Source organism: Pristiophorus japonicus, chromosome 17, assembly GCF_044704955.1.
Source record: "Pristiophorus japonicus isolate sPriJap1 chromosome 17, sPriJap1.hap1, whole genome shotgun sequence".
Lineage (NCBI taxonomy): Eukaryota > Metazoa > Chordata > Chondrichthyes > Pristiophoridae > Pristiophorus > Pristiophorus japonicus.
Genome location: NC_091993.1, coordinates 81,708,341 through 81,735,519, shown reverse-complemented (window position 1 = coordinate 81,735,519; position 27,179 = coordinate 81,708,341). Strand labels below are relative to the sequence as shown.

Genomic DNA, 27,179 nt, shown 5'->3' with positions numbered 1-27,179 from the left:
GGGTGATTACGCAATGCAGGTAAAGAGATAAAGAGGAGATACGCAATAGGTTGGCAGGGCTCAAAGTAGAAAAGTCACCCGGTTCAGATGGGATGCATCCTAGGTTGCTGAGGGAAAGGTGGAAATTGTGGAGGTTCTGGTCATAATCTTCCACTCCTCCAGATACAGGTATGGGACGCGCGCCAGAGATTGCAAGTGTTCAAAAATGGGGAGTCGGATAAGTCCGACAGCTACAGGCCAGTCAGCCTAACGTCCATGGTAGGGAAACTTTTAGAGACAATAATCTGGGACAAAATGAATTGCTCCTTGGAAAATATGGGTTAATTTAAAAAAAGCCAGCATGGATTTATTAAATATGGGTTAATTAAAAAAAAAATGCCAGCATGGATTTATTAAAAGCAAATTGTGTTTGACTAACTTGATTGAGTTCTTTGATGAAGTAACGGAGAAAATTGATGAGGGTAATGCGATTGATGTGTATGTGGTCTTTCAAAAGACGTTTGATAAAGTAGCGCATAATAGACTTGTTAGCAAAATTGAAGCCTATGGGATTATTGGGCAATACAAAATTGGCTAAGGGACAGAAAGCAGAGGGTAGTGGGACTGGAGGGAAGTGTTGCATTGGTGACCCCCAGGGGTCAGTGTTGGGACCACTACTCTTTTTGATATATATTAATGACCTGGACTGGGGTATGCAGGACATCAATTCAAAGTTGGCAGATGATTCAAAACTCAGAATTGTAGTAAACAGTGCGGGGAATAATAACAGACTTCATGAGGACATAGACAGATCAGTGAAATGGGCAGACACATGGCAGGTGAAATTTAATGCAGAGAAGTGTGAAGTGATTCATTTTGGTAGGAAGAATGAAGAAAGGCAATATAAACTAAATGGTACAATTTTACATGGGGTGCAGGAACAGCGAGACCTGAGGGTGTACAAATCATTGAATATGGCAGCACAAGTTGAGAAGGCTGTTAAAAAGCCGTATGGGATCCTTGGCTTTATAAAGCAAGGAAGTTATTTTAAACCTTCATAAAACACTGGTTGGGCCCAGCTGGAGAATTGTGTTCAATTCTGGGCACCACACTTTAGGAAGGATGTTTAGGCTTTCGAGAGGGTGCAGAGGAGATTTACTTGAGTGGTACCAGGGATGAAAGACTTCAGTTATGTGGGGAGACTGAAGAAGCTGCGGCTGTTCTTCTTAGAAGGTTAGGGGGAGATTTGATAGATGTTCAGAATAATGAAAGGTTTTGTTAGAGTAAATAAGGAGCAACCGTTTCCAGTAGCAGCAGGGTCAGTAACCAGAGGAAATAGATCGGAGGTAATTGGCAAAAGAACTAGAGGTGACAGGAGGGGAAAAAAATTACGCAGTGAGTTGTTATGACCTGGAATGCATTGTCTGAAAGGATGGTAGAAACAGATTCAATAGTAAATTTCAAAAGGAAATTGGATAAATACTTGAAGGGGAAAAAAAGCAGGGCTATGGGGAAAGAGCGGGGGAGGGAGACTAATTGGATAGCTCTTTCAAAGAGCTGCCACAGACACAATGGGCCAAATGGCTGCCTTCTGTGCTGAATCATTCGATGATTCTATGATTCTACCTTCTGTGAGCAGGTTGTGGGCTGATGCTGGAGGAGGAAATGCAACATCAGAAGGGAGTGACTGCGATCTACAAGGGGCAAAGAAAGAGAGAGAAAAAGACACAATGATCTCAGCCACTTGACCAACAGAGCTGTATAAACAGGATCCATGTGGGTTCCCAGATGTAAACACTTATCCACCCTGTATCCAGGCCACAATAAATGCTTCAGTTTCACTTTTTACTGCACTCACTCAGCACTCACTTGGGTGTATGTAAGTGTTTACTCGGTAGAATATTGTACTGACTTGAGTTTTCGGATACCGGCAAGAGAACACAAAAGTACATGCAGAACTGCAGGGAAGCTGTGCACTGCCAAGGAGGCTGTAATAAAGATTCTAAAGAACAAACAGCAAGGAGTGCCCGATATAACTGTGTTGGAGTTGCCCAAAATCAGCCCAAAGTCACTTCTTTGTTAACGAGGTTTCCTTTATAGTGTCATTCATTAAAGAAAAGAAAGACTTGTATTTATATAGCACCTTTCACGACTACTGGACGTCTCAAAGTGCTTTACAGCCAATGAAGTACTTTTGGAGTGTAGTCACTGTTGTAATGTGGGAAACGCGGCAGCCAATTTGCACACAGCAAGCTCCTAGAAACAGCAATATGATAATGACCAGATAATCTGTTTTTATTATGTTAATTGAGGGATAAATATTGGCCAGGACACCAGGGATAACTCCCCTGCTCTTCTTTGAAATAGTGCCATGGAATCTTTCACATCCACCTGAGAGAGCAGATGGGACCTCGGTTTAACATCTCATTCGAAAGACGGCACCTCCAACAGCGCAGCACTCCCTCAGCACTGCACTGGAGCGTCAGCCCAGATTTTATTGTGCTCAAGTACCTGGAGTGGGACTTGAACCCACAACCTTCTGACACTGCCAAAGATATTACAAAGATATTCTGTTTGTTTTGGCCTCCCATCTTTATTCCTGGGTTTCTTGCAGTCATTTAGACTTCCCTAGCTCCCATCTATAAGAGTAGTTTGTCTCCTTGCACTGCAGAGCTCCATTCTTACTCTCCTGTTCCTGATCCATTACCCTCCTACAGATACAACAGGAAAAATATATTTTACAGCAACTGCTAAACACTGCAGCATTGAAATGTGCGGCTGTGGCAAGACTCTTGGGTCAGTTGGTGGATCTGTGAATGTGAAACTACGTTCAACATGATAATTTAAACACTGATAGGAAACGCCACTTGTAGAAGCGTTAGCTAATAATTACCTGTTGTTCAGTCACCTGGGACAGTTCAGGCATCTGGAAGACTTCAGTAACACTACAATGTCAACAAGAACCCAGCTGCCTTCAGAACTTGAAAATATTATTCTGCTTCACCCAGTATATAAAGAAAGACTTGTATTTATATTGCATCTTTTGCAACCGCAAGACATCCAAAAGCCAATTAAGTATTTTTGTAGTCATTGTTGTAATATGGGAAATGCGATAGCCAATTTGTGCACAGCAAGCTCCCACAAACAGCAATGTGATACTGACCAAATAATCTGTTTCAGTGTTGTTGGTTGGGGGATAAACATTGGCCAGGACAGCAGGGAGAAATTCATTGCTCTTCTTCGAAATAGTGCCATGGGATTCTTTATGTCCACTTGAGAGGTTCCAATTGTGCTTGGATTACTTCAGCAACATTGGCCAGAATTTTGCTGGTGCTCAGCGGATGGGATCGGTGTTGGGTCAGGGAACCCACTGTCAAATTGCACGTATGCGCCTTCCCCAATGTCGGGTCTGTCAACGCTGAGCGGACCGGACCGGCACAGGGTGGGGGGGGGGCGGCTGAATCTAATGAAAATGATTAGCATCTAGTTGCCATATGCTTAACAGCCTTTTTTCACTTAGCTTTTGTATTTAACATCATGACCACGGAACCCCCGCTGTACGCAGACCTCGGTTGTCAAGCTGAGGCATGAGTTCAGTGGCCATTGCTCCAGCTGAATACGTGACAACTTCAAATGTACAATAAAAGATTCCACCTGACAGATCATCACTTTTCTCAGCCAAAAGGTGTTTCTCATTCCATTTCCAGCACAGATTCTGCATGCTTTCCACTTTCCACTCTCCAACCACTCTCACCTCATTGGAACAACCTCTCTCACCATTGTCAGATCACTTCTGTCATCTCTACTTCACCTGTCATCTATTCCATCAACATGGGTGTCCTTTATACTCTCTCACCTTGATACTCAGAACCCCACCATGATCAGCCCCAACACCAGCAGCACCAGGCATACCAGCATCACCAACAACACAAAACTTCTTCACAATCATCTGATGCTGCACAGGACAGAGAGCATCAGCACCCGAGCACATTGCTGCCCGGGAGTCTAGGGATGGCCTCACCATGGCCAGATTTACATCACTTGACACTGTACATGCTGGCTGCTACATGATGCGTCAGGTTGGCACCACCCCACACCAACACCATAAAGCATCCCTACAATGCCCAAGCCATTCCTTTCACACTCATCACCATTGTGGGGGGTACCGTTATATCTCATCATTCACTGCAACGCACTAAGCCACTTCCAAAGGTGCACACAAATCTGTCCAAGAACACAAAATGTTGAAAATAAAGATTTCAATATATGACAACATATTAACAGAAACTTTACATGGGCATTGCATAAAACACCCAAGTGCTTGCCCTTGTGTGTTAGTTGGTATGATTGCATTAGGATGAGGGTGAGTGTGAGGGGGTGTGATAATATAGATAGAGAGGGATGGGTGGAGATGTAAGGTAAGTTGGTGTGAGTAAGGATGTGCAGGAGTAGGGTGGGGAAGACAGAGTGATGGGGATGTGATGACAGACACATCAGGATGTGGTTTTTTACTAACATTTTGTGATCTATTGAGATCATTGAAACTGCAGTCAGGTCCTCCTGATGACATTCCTCCTACCAGGCTACTTTGATCTCCTGGGGAGTCCCTTATGCCCATGGGAAGGGAAGAGGACCTCCCTGTGTGCTTTGACTCCCTTCATATGCTTTTGGAGGGAGTCATGGGAGAGCCTGGGTGCAGCCCTGTGCCTTTGTGCACTCATTGTCAGTGTTTGCAGCACCTCAATGCTGTAGAACACCAACAGCAGAAATGTCAAGATAAATGTGGCCGTGGTCCCTTTAAGGAAGCCGACTGATGACGCATCATGAATGATGTCACCAGACCCACTTCCTCTAATTGGCCTGGCAAACGTGCTGGGCGGGCTTAACAAGCGGAAAGTCATTTTACACAGCGGGACGGAGCCAGCAGTGAGACCGCGACCCACCACTGACATCGCCCACCACGGACCCGCTGAGATACGTAAAATCGCAGCTATTGACATTGTTGGTTTTCACTCCCTCAATGCTATACTGAGGATAAGCCTAGATTTTTGTGCTCAAGTCTCTGGAATGGGCACACAGCCTTCTGACTCAGGGACCAGAGTGCTACCAACTGTCTTTGGACTTCTTCAGCAACGTTAAGACTCATAAAATGTTGTTATCTTACATTTGTTCTTGGTACTTGAGGGTCTGTATATTTATGTGGCACAGGGAATGTGTGGGTTAATGGACTTCCAATGTCCTTTCAGCAATGAGGCCTAGGTTTGAATCGAGCTAAGTTTGACTATTCTCTAGCAGGCAACCATGATCTTAATTTTTTTCAAAACTAAAATCTGTCACAAAGTGGAGAAGTCGAGTCCTTATAGTCAGCTCCAAGAGTTTATAATCCCATCATTATGAGTTGGATTCAAACCCAGGTCCACAAACACTTGACTACAATGAACACGTTCAGGTAAGTTCCCATTCAGTTTTTGTATTTGTACCTCCCCATTCTTCATCTACCTGTCTGATGCCTGTAGCTAATAGTGTATTACATAGAAGTACATAGAATTTACAGCACAAAACATTCAGCCCAACAGGTCTACGCTGGTGTTTGTCCTCCACATGAGCCTCCTCCCACTTTAATTAATCTCACCATATCAACATATCCTTCAGTTCCTTTCTTCCTCGTGTACTTAACTAGTGTCCCCTCAAATGTATCTATGCTACTCCCTGTGGTAGTAGGTTCCACATTCTAACCACTCTCTGAGTAAAGAAGTTTCTCCTGAATTTCTTTTTAGATTTATTGGTGACTATCTTATATTTATAGACCCTAGTTTTGGACTCTCCCACAAGTGGAAACATCTTCTCTACATATGTGCAAGGCCTGTTCCCTACCCATCATGTCAGCTGTGGCTCAGTGGGTAGCACACTCGCCACTGAGTCAGAAGATTGTGGGTTCAAGTTTCACTCTAGGGACTTGAGCACATAAATCTAGGCTGACACTCCAGTGCAGCGCTGAGGGAGTGCTGCACTGTCGGAGGTGCTGCCTTTCAGATGAGACATTAAACCTGTCTGCTCTCTCAGGTGGACGTAAAAGATCCCATGGCACTATTTCGAAGAAGAACAGGGGAGTTATCCTCAGTGTCCTGGCCAATATTTATCCCTCAATCAACATAACAAAAACAATTTATTTGGTCATTATCACACTGCTATTTGTGGGAGTTGCTGTGTGCAAATTGGCTGCTGTGTTTCCTACATTACAATACTTTGAGACATCCGGTGGTTATGAAAGATGCTATATAAATGCAAGTCTTTCTTTTATCAATGATACCTATAGCTGCCACAGCCACAGTTTGGAAACTCCCCACTCAACATGATGCACATCTAGAACCGCATGGACTTGAACCTGTGACCATCTTTGCACCATGGCAATAAATGCTGCGTACATTTTAATTACCTTTAAAACACAAAATGACCTCTTGTAAGCCAAAACAAATGGACATATCTGAATACAAGTATCTTAAATTTAACTGCAGTGTTAAAGAGGACATATTGCCTGTTCCTGTCATTTAGGAACAGGCTAGGGTTTAATTTCCTTTGGTAATGTACAGGTTAACGTGCTTGTGTAAAATTCTTTCATTAGCTTAACAACTACATTAAAATAGGAATTGAAGTGAATGCATTAAATAGAGGAAACTAAACCCCTTGGAGGCTTATATCACCGGTGTTTAAACAGCTAATTAAAGCTGCAGACTACAGGACGGAAAGGTGTAAGGGTATCTCAGGTTAATGGCTGTACTACAGCTAATGTACAATGTGTTTATAAGTAAAACAACTTGTCCCTAATAGGAATTTAATACCAGAGCAATTAACAGCAGGAAAATCCAAACATCAAACTTACTCCTGAACAGAGATTGTGGAACTTACTCTTAAATATAGTCACAGCAAATTACTTGAAAACCATAAGCAGAAGCTCAGTATTTTATTAACTTCCAAGAATAAAAAAAATAATGTTCCCACATTCTGCTCTGCTACTATGCAGTCATTATGCAGGTGGTTTTTATAGTGGTGCATAAATCATCCACAGTTTCCCAGAACATATCATTACAAGAGGCTGTAAAAACCATTAGGAATTTGAGGTTTCATTAAAGTATAAGGCCCTATTCATTTTGTGTCACTAAATTTTACATATAATGAGCTGTCCAAACAGCTGAACTGCCCAAAGGTAGAAAGATGCTGACTCGCTAGACTTTCTGGGGCAGTGGCGAGGGGAAGATCCGATTGCAACTCCACAAGACATTCACTCCGTCTGAATAGCCTCCCTTCATTTCTTCAACTCACATCTACAGGTTTTGCCGTTTTACTGTTCTGTAATGGCTACCAGAAGTATCGCACTGTTCTTGACAAGCTACTGCTCTGCCTCAATTAAAGGCATTAAACATTGGGTTAATCCCAGGAGTTTAGGGCTACTTCAATTGGAAATTTCTGCAAGTTTGACACTGGATTAATATAATGTTGAGGGAATTTTGTTTTAATGCTGCCTCTTTAAAACAGGAAAGGATTCAATACATCATCTTCCCACTGGTGAAACCCGCAGTTTATTCCATGAAGGTACTATATGCTGACTCACTTGTGACTTGAGACAGTTTGGATTAGGATCAGCTGGTAGCCCACTGATGTTGGTCAGTAATTTGGCTTGTATTACAGATGAGTGGATTAAAAACACCAAACAACTGGTAATATTTTCAACAAACATTCGTTTTTGTGAGAATTATTGTAGACTCAGAGGGTAATTGAAATGTCCTAATACAGGGGCAACCATCAGACACTGAGCAGTGATGGAAGAAGGGTTAAAGGAAGTGACTGAAGGCACAGATACAGAGCTAGGTTTGAAGGAGGGCAGGGAGAGTGTTCCAGAGTGTGGGCCTGAGCTGGATGAAGGCTCTGAAAGCAAAAGTGAGCAGAAGGAAGGGTGGAGGAGGAATACGAGGCAGATCAGAGTCAGAAAAGCAGAGGGCACACAAGTGTGCAGGATTGGAGGAGATTTCAGAGATATCTGCGTTGTGCAGCCGTGGAAAGACTTGTGGATAAAGATAAGGATTTTGACTTCAATGTGTTGAGAGATGGGAAGCCAATGGAGGTGAGTGAGGGCACAGTGATGGGGTTGTGGAGCATAGCATGCAATAGGATGCGAGTTTATGAAAGACGAAAGCTGGGAGGCTGCGGAGGAGAATGTTCAAGTAATCAAGGTGATGTGGATGAGGGTTTCAGCAGCAGTAGGAGTGAGGCAATGGCGTCGGTAGGCGATATTTGGAGATGGAAACGGACAGTCTTGTGGATGGCCAAGAAACTCAGCTCAGGATAAAACTGAACCCCAGACTTGTGCTCCATCAGATTCAGTCTGAATAAACAGCCAGGGAGGGTGGATAGAATCAGGGGCTAAGGCATGATAATGGCTTCATTCTTCCCGATAAAGCTGGAGAAAGTTTGGGCTCTGCTGACCAATAAGTGGCGCGCAGAGGAAAAATGGGCATTAATCTTTTTGCCCATTCTGCAGTTGAAAATTCTCTGAGGCTTTTCGGGTGTCTGTGCCACACTGCACCTGAAGAGGGCGCAAACACGTGAATTACATACAAACGGGTATCAAAGGGCTCTGCACACAGGTGCAAATCTGGGGCAGACAGCCACATAAACACCTGGACCTAACTGCTTCCGGAGCTGCCACTTAGGCGCTTTCAGCATCAAAGTAACAGGCTGGTATTGTCAAGAAACGGCTTTATATTTGGTGTTTTGCATAAAAAATGGGTTTTGCTGCCTCAAAACTTGTCGCTGAATGCTACTGGTCTCATGCGCTTAGAGATGGAGGCAGTGTTCAGCCCTGTGCCAACCACCTTTTTGCAATATGGTTTCTTCGAAGGAAGACAATGGGAAACAACTGCAAGCCCCCTTGACAGCTGCTGAGGAAATGTGCGTGACCCTTTCCTGATCCACTAACAATTGTTGCCCTGCCCAAGAGCAAGAACCATCCCCTCCCTTGACCGTACAAGTACGCTATGCCACCTTGAATAAAAAGAGAAGCCACTCAGTCAAACCAGCACAACCCTCCGATTGCCACAATATTCTTCATTCATCACACCCTGTTCCTCCGCTGTAATGTATTTGCTTCATGGGTTCTTTGCTTGCGAATTCAGAGCAACTCATGGCTATTAAGAACTAGCTGGTTTATTGGCAAAGGTTTAACAATCACACTACACATTATCAGTTCATCCACCAGGCTCACAACCACCTGCCTCCTTGTGGATCCCCTGAACCCAACTGGCTGGGGTTTTATTGAGTCTTGTGACCATCACGTGACTGGCTAAGCCACTCCCAACTCAACAGCTCTACAACTATTTTTTTGTTTGAACTATAAATCAAGTGCCCCCTTATTAAAGGGGCATTAAAATCTGACAAATGTAATCAAATTAAACTTTTAACATCAACAGCTCTATCTGTGAGCTTACTCACAGGTGCATACATTGCACCCATCTAATGCTCTTCACAACAGTCTTGCCGCCTTTACCAACTCCCTCCAAGGAAGACAGCATGGATGCCCAGCCTGCTGCTCGGAGTGCTGCTAACTCAGCTATAACACAGCAGCATGCACAAGTTGATAGGGCTTGTTAAATTTAAGTCGATGATAAAAAAAAGAGTACATAAATGAAAACCTTTTGGCTTCAGGATGATTAAAATGGAACTCCAAACATTAATATTCATCAGCAGTTGACAGCTGTAAAATTCACTGTTCCGTATGACTTCAAAATCCGCGGAATTGATTTTTGAGCAGTTCTAATGAAAGGTCATCGACCTGAAAGTTAACTCTGTTTCTGCCTCCACTGATGCGGCCTGCTGACTGTTTTCCAGCATTTTCTGTTTTTATTTCAGATTTCCACCTTCTGCAGTATTTTGCTTTAGTTTGGTGTTTTTCTCCTACCTATCCCTGTCAGATGCCTGTTGCCTTTAAGGCCCAGGAAGTGCCCAGATTTCCTGTGCCCAATAGAGTGCCAGGATCACTTAAATTAGGTGCAACAGGATTTTGGTGGCGTGGTCATGGTCCCTGTGGAGAGCATACTCAGCGAGCTCCACCTAAATTGCTCCTGGACAGACCGCGCGGGCAGAGAAAAATTATGGTACATGGCTTCTTGTACCAGAGAATCAAGGATCTCGAATAAATATCAAACACAGTGATTTAATTTGAAGACAAAACAGTTAAATGGCTTTCTAAAGGAAAAACAGGGAATGCTGGAAACACACAGTAGGTCCATCAGCATCTGAAAGAGAATAAGGGGCCGAAATTGCCTTCCGCCCCATTTGGGGCGGATAATTAAAATAGTTTAGTGAATTACCAAATAGAGAAAAATTTCCCTCTTTTCTTGTGAAAAATCCTTGGGGTAGTGTTTGGGCGGCAGAGGGGCGGAAGGGAGTCAGGAGCGGGGCGGAAGGGAGGCGGGAGCGGGGCAGAAGGCAGTCGGGAGTGGGGCAGAAGGCAGTCGGGAGCAGGGTGGAAGGGAGTCGGGAGCAGGGTGGAAGGGAGTCGGGAGCGGGGCGGAAGGGAGTCGGGAGCTGGGCGGAAGGGAGGCGGGAGCGGGGCAGAAGGCAGTCGGGAGCAGGGTGGAAGGGAGTCGGGAGCGAGGCAGAAGGTATCATCAGTGCCTCGCTGATGCTTAGCTACGTCCCTCCCCTTCACTTAAAGGGGAGGGACGCTGCGAGGCCTACTTGGCGCCCAGTGGGCCACCAGGGAGGGCTTTGGCTGGGCCAGCAGTCCGGCACCCACGAGGGGGTGCCGGGTTGCCTGTTGGCCGCCCGGCCGAACCCTTGGATGCCATTGTCGGCCAATTGCAGAGTCAGCCGACAATTAAATTAAAATGGCGGCCGTGGCGGTGTGCCCTCCCCTTTAAGGATGGACGCGCTGCCCAGACACTGGCGCGAAGCTGTCGGGGGCACCGACAAGCGGTGGAACAAAATTTTGAGGGCAATGTCACTGCTGGGCGGGGACCAGACGGCACCCGCTCTTATGACCTCACTACCGCCAATCACATAGGAGCGGGGTGGTCAGGTTCTGCGCCTCATAAAATCAAGAGGGCAATGTCCCGATCATCAGACAGTCTGCCCCGACTGGACGGAAACTCATTACCGCCACGTTATCACCTCAAATGTGATAACTGCTCTTAAAAAAAGGGGCAATTTCGGCCCCGACAAGTAAATGTTTTGGGGTGGCAGACCGGGATCTTCCAGTTACCAATTCAGCTGAAGGGTTTACACATGGAACATTAACCAGTGTGTCCTCTTTACAGATGATGGTGGGCCCATTGTGTGTTTCTAGCATTTTCATCGTCTTCGGTATTTCCTGTTAATAAATATCCTTCCAAATTTACCAGAAGTGATTGTGCAAGAGAATCTACTCTTGGAGTCTGATTTCCACGTGGCAGCCAGCAAGTGAAGTAAGACTGCTGTCTTGCAGCAGAATATGACGTAAAATTTACAGCACAGGAACAGGGCATTCAGCCCAACAGGTCTGTGCCGATGTTTATGCTCCACACGGGTCTCCTCATGTTATGTTAGATTTATGATAGGTTTGAGGAGAAATAGTTCCAATTGAATGTTTGGAGAGTCTTCAGGTGATTCGCTCAGCAATAATATGAGTTTATCACTTTTAAAATAACAAAATAAATATTGTGTAAACTCTGACATCTGCAAAGGATTAGTTATTTGTAGCTGGGGCTTTAATTGTGGAACCACTTAAAACAACAGGCTGATCAAGAGGGGCTCATCTATAAACCATTAGCAGTAAACACAGTATAGGAAGAAGTGACAGTAATGTGTAACCCAGTCTGCTGGTATTCCACCGTTCAACTAACTAACGCTCGCTTGCTAAAGCATTATCAGCTCATAAATAAATAATTAGGAGGACAATCCAACACAAATATAAACTAAAATATAAACAGAAAATGCTGGAAATGCTCAGCAAGTCAGGCAGCATCTGTGTTGAGAGAAACAGAGATAACGCTTCAGGTCGATGAACTTTCATCAGACTGGACAGTTAGAGATGTAACAGCAGGTCATCGTCATCATAGGTGGTCCCTCGAAATGAGGATGGCTTGCTTCCACGCCAAAAAAGGATAAGTTCACAGGTATTCCAATGAAGGATCTAAAGTTCCAGGTCCTGAACTACTTCCTGAAGGGTGGAAGATGCCTGTGCATGGAATTTTTTTAATGTGTGGTGACCGTTGCACACCAGCCACCACACGGGCTTGACAGAGCTAGGTCCTGGTCCAGTGGCAAGGATTACCCAAGACGACTGGAGACCTGCTCTGCTGCATGGACCTAACGCGCACACAGTGTGGGCTGGCCCGTGCTGCCCCTGGGCCGTGGGCCCCAATCACGTCGCTCTACAGTCTCTCGCTGCTCTTTCATCTCGACCTCGCCGCTCCTGCTGTATCTGCCCACGCTCCAATCACCGACCTGGACCTTGATAACGTCACTCTTCGCTGCCGTTGCAGCTCGTGCTGCTCCCTGAAGTGGTATGCCTCCACGCTGCTCCTGGGCCCTCGCTCGCCACTCCTTTTATTGCCCTGACCTGCCGCTGGTGTCCTCCCGCAGGTCGGGGCCTCCACGCTGCGTACAGAGTCAGGGAAGTACAAAGGCAGGGAAAGGGGGAGGGAAGGAAAGAACAAAAGGGAAGGTCCGTGATAGAGTGGAAGGCAGGAAGGATTAAATGACAAAAGGGATGATGGTGCAAGACAGAAGTGGATGGTTATGGGACAATAAAAGAAACAAAAGTTGGGTCGAAAGGAGGTGAAAATGGGAATAGCGGAATCATCAGCAACAGCTGCTGTCCAAAACAATAGGGACAGAGGTTATAATCTGAAATTGCTCAACTCGATGTTGAGTCCAGAAGTCTGTAAAGTGCCTAATTGAAAGATGAGGTGCTGTTGCTCGAGCTTATGTTGAGCTTTGTTGGAACAGTGCAAGAAGCTGAGGACAGAGAGGTCAGAGTGAGAGTGGGGTGGAGAATTAAAGTGACAGGCGCCAGGAAGCTCGGGGTCACGCTTGTAGACTGAATGCAGGTGTTCCACAAAGCGATCACCCAATCTGCGTTTGGTCGCCCGGATGTAGATGAAACTGCACTGTGAGCAGTGAATACAAACTGAAGCTCAGTGTACCTAATCCATAGGTGCTTGCTTCCTGCCACAGAACGAGCTGCTGTCCTCCTCTCAAACAGACCTACAGTTGACACCATTGGCTAAGAAGTTACAGGAAGTTCATAGTCAAAGATTTTTTTAAATTGTATCATTTCTGTAGGTTGCTTCTGTAGCTCAAGATTCTTACAGTAGAGAAGGCCATTCGGTTCATTGTGCCTGTGCCGGCTCATTGAAAGAGCTATCCAATGAGTCCCACTCCCCCGCTATTTCCCCATAGTCCTGGATTTTTTTTTCCTTTTCAAGTATATATCCAACTTCCTTTTGAAAGTTACTATTGAATCTGCTTCCAGATTATAATAACTTGAGCGTAAAAAAAAATGCTCCTCGTCTCCCCTCATGTTCTTTTTCCAATGATCTTAAATCTGTGTCCTCTGGTTACCGACTCACCTGCTGGTGGAAACAATTTCTCCTTATGTACTCAACCAAAAGTGAAAAACTATAGACAGCCTCTTCACACTGGCCACAAGCGTACCACTTGCAGTTTCACCCCATGAGGGTCTGGTTGTAGAGGCCCTGTGGAAGCCTTTTGCTGCCTACTCTCAGATTGCTTCTACAGAAAAGTGAGACCTCTATTGATCTATAACTGTCCCTGAAGTAACTGGACAACACTTTGGCCAATGCACCAGTGCTGATGCCAATAGTCAATCCCTCAGTCAGATTCAAGGGCTAGCAGATTCTTTACATGGGGATCAGTGCTGTGATGAGGGAACTATGAGAAGAGGAGATAACGGTAACGTAAAACTCTAGTGAAACCGCTACGATTTATCCAATCAGATACCATTAATGTTAAAGGATGATGGAGTCTAACCTTCAGGCCGCAGGATGCAGGTGTGCTGGTTGTCACTGAGGAAGAATCCTTCCCGACATCGGCACTCGTAGCTCCCCATCATATTCACACAAATCTGCTGGCATCCACCATTGCTATCTCCACATTCATCCACATCTAATGAAAGGGAACACAGAGATATTATTAAAAAAACATGATATTCCACTGTACCAGAGATTACTGGCCTCAACAAAAACCTTCCATTTCGGATCACATTCCCACGAGCAACACATTTTGGGAATGCGAATGGAAGCAACAGAAATAGTACTTGACAATAAATTAAGAAAACCGTCATATTTGAAGACTAGACATTTGCAAAGACAAAGGGCTTTCACCATCTCCTTTGTCACCTTCTGTGGGGAAAAGTAACAGTATGTTATTGGTTTGCAACAAAGTGTATATCATTAGTTAGAACACAAATGAAGTAGAGCTAAGTGGCCACATACGCTGGCCTAATTTAGTTTGGAGCAACAATTAGCTGTCCAAACTGGCTTAAATGGCCAAAACAGCTGGTAACGCCCCCTTTTGAAAAAAAAACAAAACTAAAAAAAATCCTAACTAACTCACTTACACTGGCGCAAATTAAATGTGCAGAATGGGGATTTTTAAGATACTCCAGAAAAATCAAGTTGCTCCAAAAAAAACGGAGCAACTCCTGGCCAAATTTGTCTCAGCCTTTCCATCAATGAAGAGAGGCCATGTGGTTACCAACAGGATAGGGAGGCACAAAATGACAAAACTGGAGGTCAATTCACCTCAAGCCACGAGTGTACAGCCTCAAGTTGTCAATTCAAGGCATGTACTGGCAGAAGTCACAGCACACGCCATCTGTCCTTCCTCTGGGTTAACAAAAAGTCCTTGGAAGAGAGAAATCTGAAGTTAGACATTAAAAATAAAGTTGTAAAATTGGGGGAAATCAATAACTCAGCAACTCAGTGGGAATATATTTCATACTCCCAGGGGTAATAAAATCCATTTGAACTATTCAGGTCAAACAAAACATACCTTCAAGTAAAGCGACAAACTACAGTTTGCTTTAGTACAAAATAACACCAACTGGCTCTGATTTTTGCCTTTAAGTACTTTTTGCATCAAATTACTTCAATCTAAACGAACCTGTGTTTAGAAGGTGAAGATGTGGAGATTGGAGCACAGAGGAATAAAATCGGTAAGCCATACAATCACAGGGAGAGCACAAATAGAAATCACCAACTCTGGATTACTATTCTGGACAAATTCAAAGATGAATTGGAACTTTGATTTTAAATTCAAGAACTGTGGAATAGATATGGGGAACTATTAGAAGAGAAGTGAAGGGAACATTTTAAAGACTGAACGTTGCAGCTCAGAGTTCTCAGTTAGGAACAGTTTGCTCCTTTACTATGGATTAAATCTGAGGCCAGCTGTCAGCTACAAATCATTGAATTTATTTTCCCCAGTCCATTTACTCCATTAACTGTACACCTATGGAGAACTGCATGTCTTTAAAGGAACCTAAAGGCATAATTAAACATTATTAAACGTTCCAGTGATTTAATGTCTAAGTGTTGCCTGAATAATTGGTATCCAAACCCAAGTTACAGCATTTTTAACAAGAAACTAAAATGTGCCTGGGGTAAAAAGGCAAGAAAAAAAGTGAACGACGGAAATCTGAAGTAAAAACATACAATGGTAGAAATACTTACTGTCATGTATGTAGACCATGTATACTAACTGTATCGTCACATAAGGTGTGCCACCAGAGGGCACTGCGGTGTGAGACCTAAGGGGCACCTGCATAGGTGTGCAGGGCCTAGTATAAAAGGTTGCCCACCATGCTTGTGCCTCACTCTGGAGTTACAATAAATGGGACTAAGGTCACAATAGCTCAAATACAATACTAGACCTCATGGAGTCATTCATAAGCGTATTAAAGACTTAACACTTATGATGTAGAACAGAAACACAGGATAATGTTTCTAGTCAACACCCTTGTCAATCATTCCCTGTCACATGGGCCGGAATTATCTGGAGGACCGTGGGTTGGGGGCAAGGGGGGATGGTGGGCTCCAATGTGGTCGGGAAACCGGGTTTCCCACAGGCTTTGCCAACTTTAACGGCAGGGCCTGATTTGCACGTGAGGCCTTGCCCATGGTGGGGGTGGGGGGGGGGGGGGGCCTCTCCGATTGCGGTGGGTGAGGTAGGTAGGGACCCTGGATCCAGGAGGTAGGTGTAAAGGCACTTACCTGCTGGATGCAGCAGTCCCCACCCTGCTGTACCATGCAGTTAAAAACAAAATGGAGGATAAAAAAAGAGGCTTCCAGCCTCATTATGTCACCCACCCCCTCCCGCCTCCGTTAAAACCAGAAGTGGATGGGTTGGAGGCAGGATCAGGTCCCACAAGCTCCACCCCCAAGCTCCAAACACACCTGTTTTTTTTAGGTTAAAATTACCCCCATGGTGCCAAACCAGCTGTGTACTTGCAGCAACTATATTTTTAATACCACCAATAGATAAACTGTGACATTGCTTACGGTGTGTCAGAGGCTTTGGTGGTACAGCTCCACGGTTTATAGGGGCGCAGTGATGTTACACACGATTTTCCCGTTATACACAGTGATGTTACACACGATTTGCCCGTTATACGCAGTAATGTTATATACGATTTGCCGTTATATGCAGTGATGTTATATATGGTTTAACCGCTATACGCAGTGATGTTACACACGATTTGCCCGTTATACGCAGTGATGTTACACACGATTTGCCCGTTATACGCAGTGATGTTACACACGATTTGCCCGTTATACGCAGTGGATGGTTAAACAAAAAAAGCAGGAAATCTCACTTAGCAACTTGCTCATCTAATTGTTTGTAGTTGTATCCAGAATTTCATCACTGAGGTAGTTGCACTTTAACGAGGTGCGAGCAGCTGATTGAAATAGACTGAAGACCAACTGCATGAAATCAGCACAGCCTTTTCTATCGGACAGTAAAGGGTAGGTACTTATTGAACTGCCCGAAATAAACAGCACCTTTGTAATTGACTCCAATGGTTAGTGACATTTGTCCGACATAGGTGGCTGCCCATGATAAGCATGGACGGTGTGAATGGGGCGCAGGGGGGAATTGTACAGATTACATTTATTGACTGTTGCCTACAGCTACAATGCCATCAGGACCTGTGTACATAGGGAATTCCCCTTATAACCAATTGCATCATCATTTTCGATGTTCAATGTTGACCAAAATTTGTGACAACAGGAAGTGAAGTATGCAGAAAGGAAATTCACGCATTCACAATGTTTTAGTATAATGTATACAGATTATTGCTCTTTTTAATGTTAGCTCGGCACAGTGATAGCACTCTCCACCTCTGGGACAGATTGTTGCAGGTTCAAGTCTGAGTCTAGGACTTTCAGATGGGACGTTAAATTGAGGATAACATTCCTGTATAGGTTCATGTAAAAGATTCCCTGGCACTATTCGAAGAAGAGTTGGTGAGTTCTCCCAAAGAGATCAACATTCATTCTCGACCAATAGCACCAAAACAGATTAACTGGTCATTTATCGCACTGCTGTTTGTGGGATCCTGCTGTGCAGAAATGAGGTGTCACATTTGCCAACATAACAACAATGGCTGCCCTTCAAAGTAATTAATTGGCTGTCCCAAGGGTATGAAAGGTGCTACATCAACGCAAGTTCTAATCTCCAACATATTCGCGGCCGCCAATTAGGACCACAAACAAACAGACTTTCCCATCAGGTACTTGCAGCACTGCAGTAACCTATTTAAAATAAAAGAAAATGATGATTCAGAAGTTTACGTAAAAATTGGGTCCTGCTTTTAGAATGTTCTTAAGCTAAATATTGAGCAATGAATCTTGGGGCACATTAATATTACAGATCTACTTTAAAAGACCATTATTCTGTTATTCATTTACTTGAGAATCTGGAGTTATAATTTGGGTTAGGGATTTATATTATGAATGGAAATCTGAAAAATAATGGATCTTTCAGTGAAGTGATCAGAATAAGAAGTTCAAATAATGCACTTTAGATTCCATTATCAAATTTATATTGTTCCCCTGTCTTCAGTGAGCTACATTTCAGACACCCTGCTCATTATCTGTTCAACCTAAGACACCATCCAGTGAAGAGAGAGGAACAACATATGTTATTACATTTGCAGCACACACTCAGGGCTCTCAGCACTGGGCTTTAATAAAGGACGCAACAACTGTTAGATTTTGACAATGGATTTTTGTTCGGCAAGGGTATTAAGGGTTCCGGAACCAAGGCAAGTAGATGGAATTAAGATACAGATCAGCCATGATCTAATTGAGGCTCAAGGGGCTGCATGGCCTACTCCTGTTCCTATGAGGCTTGGTTCAGTGATTAACATTAAATGTACAATAATAAAGGCAAGTTTTTTTTCAAAGGAATAGATCTACGGATCCTGACCACGTTCTCACCAACAACCAGCTCCTTATTAATCTACAAACCAGAGTGAAGCCAGTACGAATGCGATATACTGTACTCTTCAGTCATAAGAACTCAAATTCTTATAACTGCAAATATTAAGTAGCATTTTGCATAAAAATGTGATTTGTACTACAAAATAAACGCTATCTCTTCTTTTAGATGACTAGAGCCGAGTGTGTTATCCATGTAGACTTTGCAGCTATCCCTTGTATTTTCCTAAATGTCTGTGACTATTTTCCTTGTGAGATTCCCTGTATGTACATAACTGAAACCTATTGCTAGCAAGAATTAGCTAAATAATGAAGAAACATAATCCACTAAATACATCCCAAACATTTAACCTACCCGCTATGTCATTGGAGTGATAGACATAATGGCCCCAAGTTTCCACATGATTTGCTCCTGATTTTTAGGAGCAACTGGTGTAGAACGGAGTATCTTAGAAATCGGAAATCTCGTCATTTAGTTTGCTCCAGTTCTAGTCAGTTAGAACAGTTTCACTTTGGAACAGAATTTTTTTTTTTTAAAGGGGGTGTGTCCGGCCACTTACGACTGTTTTCAAACTTTCGTCAGTGAAAACTTACTCCAAACTAACTTAGAATGGAGTAAGTGAAGATTTTTGTACGCTCGAAAAAACCTTGTCTACACTTTAGAAAATCAGGCGTAGGTTACAAATCAGGCGTAGGGAATGAGGGGGGGGGGTTTAAAGGGAAGTTTACAAACATTAAACACTTCAGTTTTACAAATAAAGAGCCATCATCAATAATAAAAACATCAATAAATCAACCAATAAATCAATCACAAAAAATTAATAAATAAAACATTTTCTACTTACCGACTGCAGCACTGAGAGCCCTCCAACAGCGTGCTGGGATGCCCCCCCCCAGAGTGTCTCTGTCAGTGTCTGTCTGTGTGTGTCTCTCATTCTCTGTCTGTCAGTCTGTGTTTCTGACAGCGAGGGAAGGGGGAGGAGGGGGGTAGAGGGAGAGAGGCGAGGAGCAGAGGGAGGGAAGGGGGAGAAGGGGGAGGGATGGGGCAGAAGGGGGAGCGGGGGAGAAGGGGGAGGGGGGGAGAAGGGGGAGGGGGTGGAGAAGAGGGAGGGGGGAGAAGGGGGAGGAGGGGAGAAGGGGGAGAAAGGAGATGGGGGGGAAAGGAGATGGGGGGAAAGGAGATGGGGGGAAAGGAGATGGGGGGGAAAGGAGATGGGGGGGAAAGGAGATGGGGGGGAAGGAGATGGGGGGGGAAGGAGATGGGGCGGAAAGGAGATGGGGGAGAAAAGGAGATGGGGGGGAGAAAGGAGATGGGGGGAAAAGGAGATGGGGGGAAAAGGAGATGGGGGGGGAAAGGAGAAGGGGGGGGAAAGGAGAAGGGGGAGGGAGGCTGAACGGGCTGGGCCCGAGACTTCGGGCAGGGCCTTTACAGGTAGGTGGCGTTGGGTCGGGTCGGGGGGAGCGCGGGTCGGGGGGAGGGAGGGAGAGGGAGGTCAGGTCGGGGAGAGGGAGGTCAGGTCGGATCCAGTCCGGGGGTGGGGGGGAGGGGGAAGCGGGAGTCGGGTCGGGTCAGGGGCGGGGGGGGGAGAAGCGGGATTCGGGTCGGGTCGGGTCCGGAGGCGGGGGGGAGCGGGAGTCGGGTCCGGTCCGGGGGCGGGGGTGGGGGGGAAGCGGGAGTCGGGTCGGTGTTGGGCGCGGTCTGGAGGCGGGGGGGGCGGGAAGTGGGAGTCGAGTCGGGTCGGGAGGAAGCAGGAGCTGGCCGTGGGAGGAGCCTTATTCACGCAGCCCCAGTGAGGCCATTCGGCCAGGGCTAGAGGCTGCGTGCTTCGGGCCCCTCCCACACAGTTTCGGGCGCCTGGAGCTACTGCACATGCGCGCCCACTGTATCGTGCATGTGCAGAGGTCCCGGCACTGATTTCAGCGCAGGGACCTGGCTCCGCCCCCTACAGCTCGTGCTGCGCTGCGCCGAGGGCCAGAGGACCTGCAGGGAGGTGGAGAATCTGGAGGTTTTTTTTAGGCGCACTTTGTGGCGCGATAAACGGGCGTCCAGGTCGGGACTGCGCCGTTCAAGGCGCGGCTCGAAACTTGGGCCCAATATAACTCGAGGTATTATTTCTTCTGGAAGCACAAGGCGAAGATGAAGAAACATTTTGGAAAGAGGCTGAAAACATGAGCTCCAAACTAGGTTGATTTGACCAATTTGACACTTTCCTTCCTGCACTGACCTGAAACATACTTTTCCTCGCAAAATGAAGGAATCTTTGTACCCTATGTGCCTTTTTCACCTTTTAACATGCTGCCAGGACACTGAACTTACAGGTGAAGCATTTATTTTTAAAGTTGGTTTGTGAGGCACGTCCATATTTCCCCCTAAAATCGTCCTGTACGATAGACTTCCTCCCCTCCCCCCACCCACCCCCTTGCCAAAGGACCCATTCCTAGGCTTCCCCCAATGACTCAGTACATCCAATAAAAGATCCTTGCCCGCTGCTCGGTGTGGTGGAGTCCGCCCTCCTCTCAACACCTCCGCACTAGACCACGACTAAGACTGGATAGCTCACCAACTGGGGACCTTGTATGAATCTTCAGACTATCATTCTGAGCACAGAAGATTAACAAACTAAGCCAGCTTACCTTCCCAAAATCATTTACTCTCAAAAGAATTAAAATGAGTGCACTATGTCAGAAAAACAACAGATTTTCCAGGCCCATCAGAGGCCCGTATGTTCCAGCTTTCCACATGCGATGTGCATTTGTGAAAAACCTGGAACTTGCGATCTATCTAGTTTCAGCTTGACAGATCGTACAAATGGACAGGAAATGGAGTGTCGGGCTATTTGTCCAACTACTGACCAGCGAACACCCACGAAACCCTTACGCCTGGTAAAAGCAGGTGTAAGGCTTCTTCTACCAGGATAACGCTTTAAGTAAAGGTTAAAATAAAACTTTTTAAATGATTTAAACATTCAAAAGCCTTTAAAATTAGTTTTGTTTATTTTTGGCCCCTTTAAAAATGTTTACATTTATTTTTTATTAATTACATTTTTATTTTAAATGTTTAATTCAATTGTATTTGAATTAATTTTGAACATGTGATGATTTATTTTTATTTAAGTGGGATGAAAAAGTGTTTTTTAGGGGATCCTATTATGCTTATGGGGACTCCGTATATAATGGAATCCCCATAAGCATAATGGGAATCCCCACTTGTGATTGGTTGGGCTGGCCCACGTGATCCCAGGGGCGCTGGCAAACTGCATGTGCTCCTGGGATACGTGGGTCTTTACACAGGTGTACACATCCTGCAAATCCCCTGGGAGGACAGGTGCACCAACATCAGTGTACTCGCCCAGGCTAACATCCCCAGCATTGAAGAACTGACCACACTTGATCAGCTCCGCTGGGCAGGCCACATAGCTCGCATGCCAGACATAAGGCTCCCTAAGCAATCGCTCTATGCGGAGCTCCTTCATGGCAAACGAGCCAAAGGTGGGCAGCGGAAACGTTACAAGGACACCCTCAAAGCCTCCCTAATAAAGCGCGACATCCCCACTGATACCTGGGAGTCCCTGGCCGAAGACCGCCCTAGATGGAGGAAGTGCATCCAGGAGGGCATTGAGCTCTTCGAATCTCAACGCCATGAGCGTGAAGAGGTCAGGCGCAGGCAGCGGAAGGAGCGTGCGACAAACCAATCCCGTCCCTCCTTCCCCCGACAAATGTCTGTCCCACCTGTGACGGGTCTGTGGCTCTCGTGTTGGACTGTTCAGCCACCAAAGGACTCACTTTGGGAGTGAAAGCAAGTCTTCCTCGATTCCGAGGGACTGCCTATGATGATGATGATGACGACATGTAGAGCTCCAGGAACGCCAGTCTTCAAAGCTCCGGAGGTACCAGGTAGGTGTTTACTTTCCTTGTGGTTCGGAGGCATCCTCAAGTCTAACATCTCTCATTTAGTGAAATCAACGGCGAAGATAAGAAACTGAGAACTACAGACACTGCGGTGCACGGTGATTTGGGGAAGCAATAGTTCCTCTACACACAACAGTCAGCACAGAATCCATCCTATGCCCACTGATTGCAGGCAATTTTAGACAAAAGATCTTTCTGTCCTTAATGGCATTTTAAAGTGTAGACTCCCCCAGAGTTGGCCTGCCGACAGACCCTTTGTGAGATGAAATGTCACTTTTGATGTGGTTGCCATTTAATTCTCTTACCTCTTGATCTTGTCATTTTGATTAATCTTGTGTTATCTGCCCTCGAGCACAGTTGCCTTTTTTCTTTCTGTGACTGAGAGGTTCAAATAAAGTTTTTAAGTATGCCCTCCAGTGTTCCTTTTTTTTAAAAAAAGGCTGTATCCTCATCCATCACAGTCATTGCAAACTGAAGTATTGGACCTTTTCTAACCTTGGTCGATAAACTTCACATTCTTTGAGGATATTGAGCCTTGTGCTTGGCACAGCGACCTCATTTATGTGAAAAGATCTGAGTGCAGCACGGCCTGGCAGCGTGTGGTTTCGAGCCTCAGTCAGTAGATATAATACAGAATTCTTTCATGGTCCATTGCATAAAGAAAGTCCCAAAAAGTAGCCCTCTGATCAACTTGGTAATGAATGACCTTGACAGCATCGAGTTAAGGGAAGTCGTAGTACTCCTGGCTGACATTCAATTTGAAATCATCAGCTATGCCAATCATCAATAATCAGGTGTATAATTTTAAGAGGTCCACCTTCAAGGAGTTGAAACAGATTGGCTGGGGGGAGGGGGGTGGGATGGTGGTGGGGGGAATTGTTTATTCATTGAGGACAAATGGAATAACTTCAGAAAAATTCTGAAGTGCTTTCAGAATAAATCTGTACCAAGGACCAGCAAAAATAGCTATCCTAGCATAACATTAAATGGATAAAGATCCGAAATGAAATGAGAAAGAGAAATTAACTCTATAAAACCAGTAGCGAGAAAAATGTGGGGAATCCACTGGGAGGAATGCAGGAAGCTCAGAAACATGTCGGGAGTGTCCATGGATCGAAGAATCTGGAAATGAGAGTTATTACTATCCTGAACTCATTAGTAAAATGTCAACTGTGGTTCTCCTGCCTGGGAAAGATGTCTGTTGATACCTGTTTACTCCCGCCCATAAAAATACTAATGTTTTGACAGTGCTGATGGATCCCCTCAGCACTTTACCAATTAAGTTTGACAATACACCAGAGTTGTAGTGCATGATATGTCAAACCTGATACAAGACTACTTCCTCCACAGTCAAATTGGGAAACACCTCTGGAGCTATACTGCAACGCCTAGATGAGGTAGAACCTGCTTTGCAGTGATAATAAAGTTGCCGTATAAACATTTCATCATCATAGGCAGTCTCTCGAAACGAGGATGACTTGCTTCCACACCGAAAAGGGATGAGTTCACAGGTGTTTCAATGAAGGACCTAATATTCCAGATCCCGAATTACATCCTGAAGGGTGGAAGATGCCTGTGAGTGGATTTTTTTAACGTGTGGTGGCCATTGCACACCAGCCACCACACGGGCTTGACAGAGCTAGGTCTGGATCCAGTGGCAAGGATTAACCAAGACGACTGGAGACCAGCTCTGCAACATTTGTAAAGATACTGAATGGTATGGAAAAAGTAGAATCAGAACACTAGTTCAGGGTAAATCATAATTGGGACAAGGCTGCAAAGGTTCAAACTGGTTAACAGTAAATGTAGACGGTTATTACAAATTCCCACAATGAGTGGTCTGTACATGGGACTGAATCACAGATAGGGTGATGCAGGTAAAGCGAGTTGGATGTTCTGATGAAGGGACCATCAGTTTTTTCTTGCCTGATGAATGATCTGAGATAGCTGAATGGCCTTCCTAATCTGCATGTATCTTGTGAATTTGGCACAAACTGGAAATTTTTGAGCTCTGTCCGAAATCCGGCACTTGCAAACTGTCAAAATGTCTTTTGACAGTTCCAAAATATCCCCAGGAGAAGGGCCTTCGCGGGCGCAGATTTGGGTTATTTGCCCAGCGAATGTCCTTCAAACTCTTACACCTGGTAAAAGCAGGAGTAAGGCCTGCTTTTACCAGCGTAAGGGTTTTAAAAGATAGAAAAATAAAATGTTATCAATAATTTTATATTAAAAATGTCCATTAAGGCATATTTATTTTTAGCCCTATTAAAACATATTAAAAAACTGTCAAAAAAATACATTTTTGTCTAAAACATTCAATTACAATTAATTTTAAATATGTGAAGTGTTTTTCTTATTTCTTTAAAATGTTTGTGTGTTTTTGGGGGTATCCCCATTCAGAGAAATGGTGATCGCCGTACAAATGGAGCAAATGGGGATACGCCATTTTCATTGGTTGGTCCGGCCCATGTGATCCCAAGCTGCACATACGCTCCTGGAATACATGGGGCCCTACGCTGGGCTGCGCATGGAGGCCTCATAGCGCAAGTGTTCGCTCCTCTGGGACCACCAGGTACATTCGTAAATATTTTTGAGGTTGGAGGCATCCGCCCGCGGGAAGCCTCCGACCGCAATTTCGGGATCATTAGTAGAAGCAGCCAAGAGGGTAGTCAGAGGAGTGGAGGAAAAAAACCATTGCCAGGAAATTAAGGATAAGTCAAGAAAGGCAGCAGAAAGTAGTAATAAACAGGACATGTCACTGCAGATACAGATTTTGATGTTACTAAAACAAACTTCCCTTTAATTTAGAGTGGAAAGATGTTGTCAAGATTTACTGATTGCGAGGAAAAACTTTTGAGATCATCTCTAGCACCGCTTACAAAGCCCATTCCAAACAAGGATTAATTCAATTTATTCAAAGATGTGACACCTCATGCAATTCTGATCAATAAATATAAATGACGATCAGTTAAATGTACTTCCAGCTCACTTTTGCATTGCCTTCAGCACATGGAGCAAGGAAATGGCCTCCTGTGGTAGACAAGAAAGTCGGAGGCTGTTTGCTCCACGAGCTGAAAGGTCAAAGGGCAACATTTTAACAAAAATGTAAGCCACCAGGGCCTTTCTGGGGCAAGCAGAAAATACTTTTCATTTAAAATACATTAAAAAATATTCAGACACCTTGTAAATACTTCATTCATTACAAGACAGCGCAGTAATCACGCACCATGAGACAACAGCTCTAGCTGTATACACAACAACCCTTCAAAAATGGACTATTCCTGATAAAGTCTTGTCGTAAAGGGATCAGTAACAATTAGTAAATTATTTTTTGCAAAAGCAGCAGGGAGACCATAACACTCCAGTCGGGCCCTAACTAAAGGATCTGCCGCAATGCCTTTCTCTTCTTTCAGCCTCCTCCGTTCTTTTCATGATCATTTCTTTAATAAAAACCATTAACAGTGAGATGGAATGGGATTGAATGAAGTCGATCACTTTCAGCGATGGCAGAAAACATGATAGTGGGTTTGGCCCCTGTTATACACCCGCCTGATGCTCCTCTCCATTGAGGTCAATAGTAAGAGGGAGCTGAAGTATAATGGTTTACCTGTAAGCATTACTAGTTAATTTGTGAACAGCTGCAGGGTCAAATATTTGTTAATTTTTTTTTAACCAATTAATAAACATATACGAAAAATCTCTTCATCTCACAACCATTCCTCACACTCTATTTTATCAATGCTGTTATAGTCCTTTCTCCTCTGAACATTCCTCTCTTGTTCCTAAGTTTAAAACAATCTATTTTTATCATGGCGCCTTCTCCTACAGGCTCACTGTGTTGAACTAATTGCACCGTCACTCTTTTCCAGGATGTAAATACTGTCCCTCAGTCTTTCCTTCCTCATACAATCTAAAAGCTTTTAAAATACAATCTTGGTGTTATCTAACCACTAATTCTTGACTGAACTGTCTCTTATCCAATGCTTTTCCACCTACCCAGCATCATGTACTATGGGCCTTTGTGACACAAACATTCCATGGCAACCAATATGGCAGAGGCGGAGCTAAGATGTCATCTTATTCATGAGTATTGCTGAGACCCCTCGACTGAAGGGACATGAGTATGGAATGGCTGCTCTAATGGCTAAATGCAAACCCTTCCTTGCCAGGGTGCTCCAAGCCAGATACAGCGGGAAGGTCCCAGGTTTAATCTTTTGTGTCCCCTGAGTTAGCTGATTTCATCTGGGGCAGCAGCAGCCTCATTGGCCTACCATTAGCCTGCGTGCCCCTGAACTAGGGTGTGAGAAAATATATCCCGGTCTCCCATTCCTGATCTCAAGTCTTGCTTGAGACCTATTAATAGATATACATGTCCCCTAATTCCATATTCATAGTCCAACCAGCTCATACCTACATTAACCATTCTTCACAGGATTACAAAAACATGGATAATGTCTCCTCAGTCACTGATCCTGCAATAGGCAGGTAGTGCAGGAGCCCCCTGAGTCCATCTTGCTCAGCATTCTGTTCTGAGTACTGGTGAGAGCGCTGGTGCCTCTGGGGAGTGCAGCCCGAGCCAAGTCCACAGCACCACGGGTGGCTCAGCTGCACAGGGGAGGAGGAAGACGGTTGGAAGAGCAATAGTGGTAGTGGATTCAATAGTCAGGGGAGCAGACAGGTGTTTCTGCGGCTGCAGACATGACTCCAGGATGGTAGGTTGCCTCCCTGGTGCCAGGGTCAAGAATGTCACCGAGCGGCTGCAAGACATTCTGGGGAGGGTGAGGGAGAACA

At 44.8% G+C, this 27,179-nt stretch overlaps 1 protein-coding gene across 1 annotated transcript in view; it reads right to left on the bottom strand.

The window, feature by feature from the left end:
• Positions 1–27,179, bottom strand: part of LOC139227823 (signal peptide, CUB and EGF-like domain-containing protein 3) — a 454,761-nt gene that overhangs the window by 224,630 nt on the left and 202,952 nt on the right. Inside the window, exon 4 of the mRNA XM_070858892.1 lies at positions 14,008–14,142. Within this exon, the coding sequence (XP_070714993.1) occupies positions 14,008–14,142 (135 nt within the window). The remainder of the gene's footprint in view (positions 1–14,007; positions 14,143–27,179) is intronic.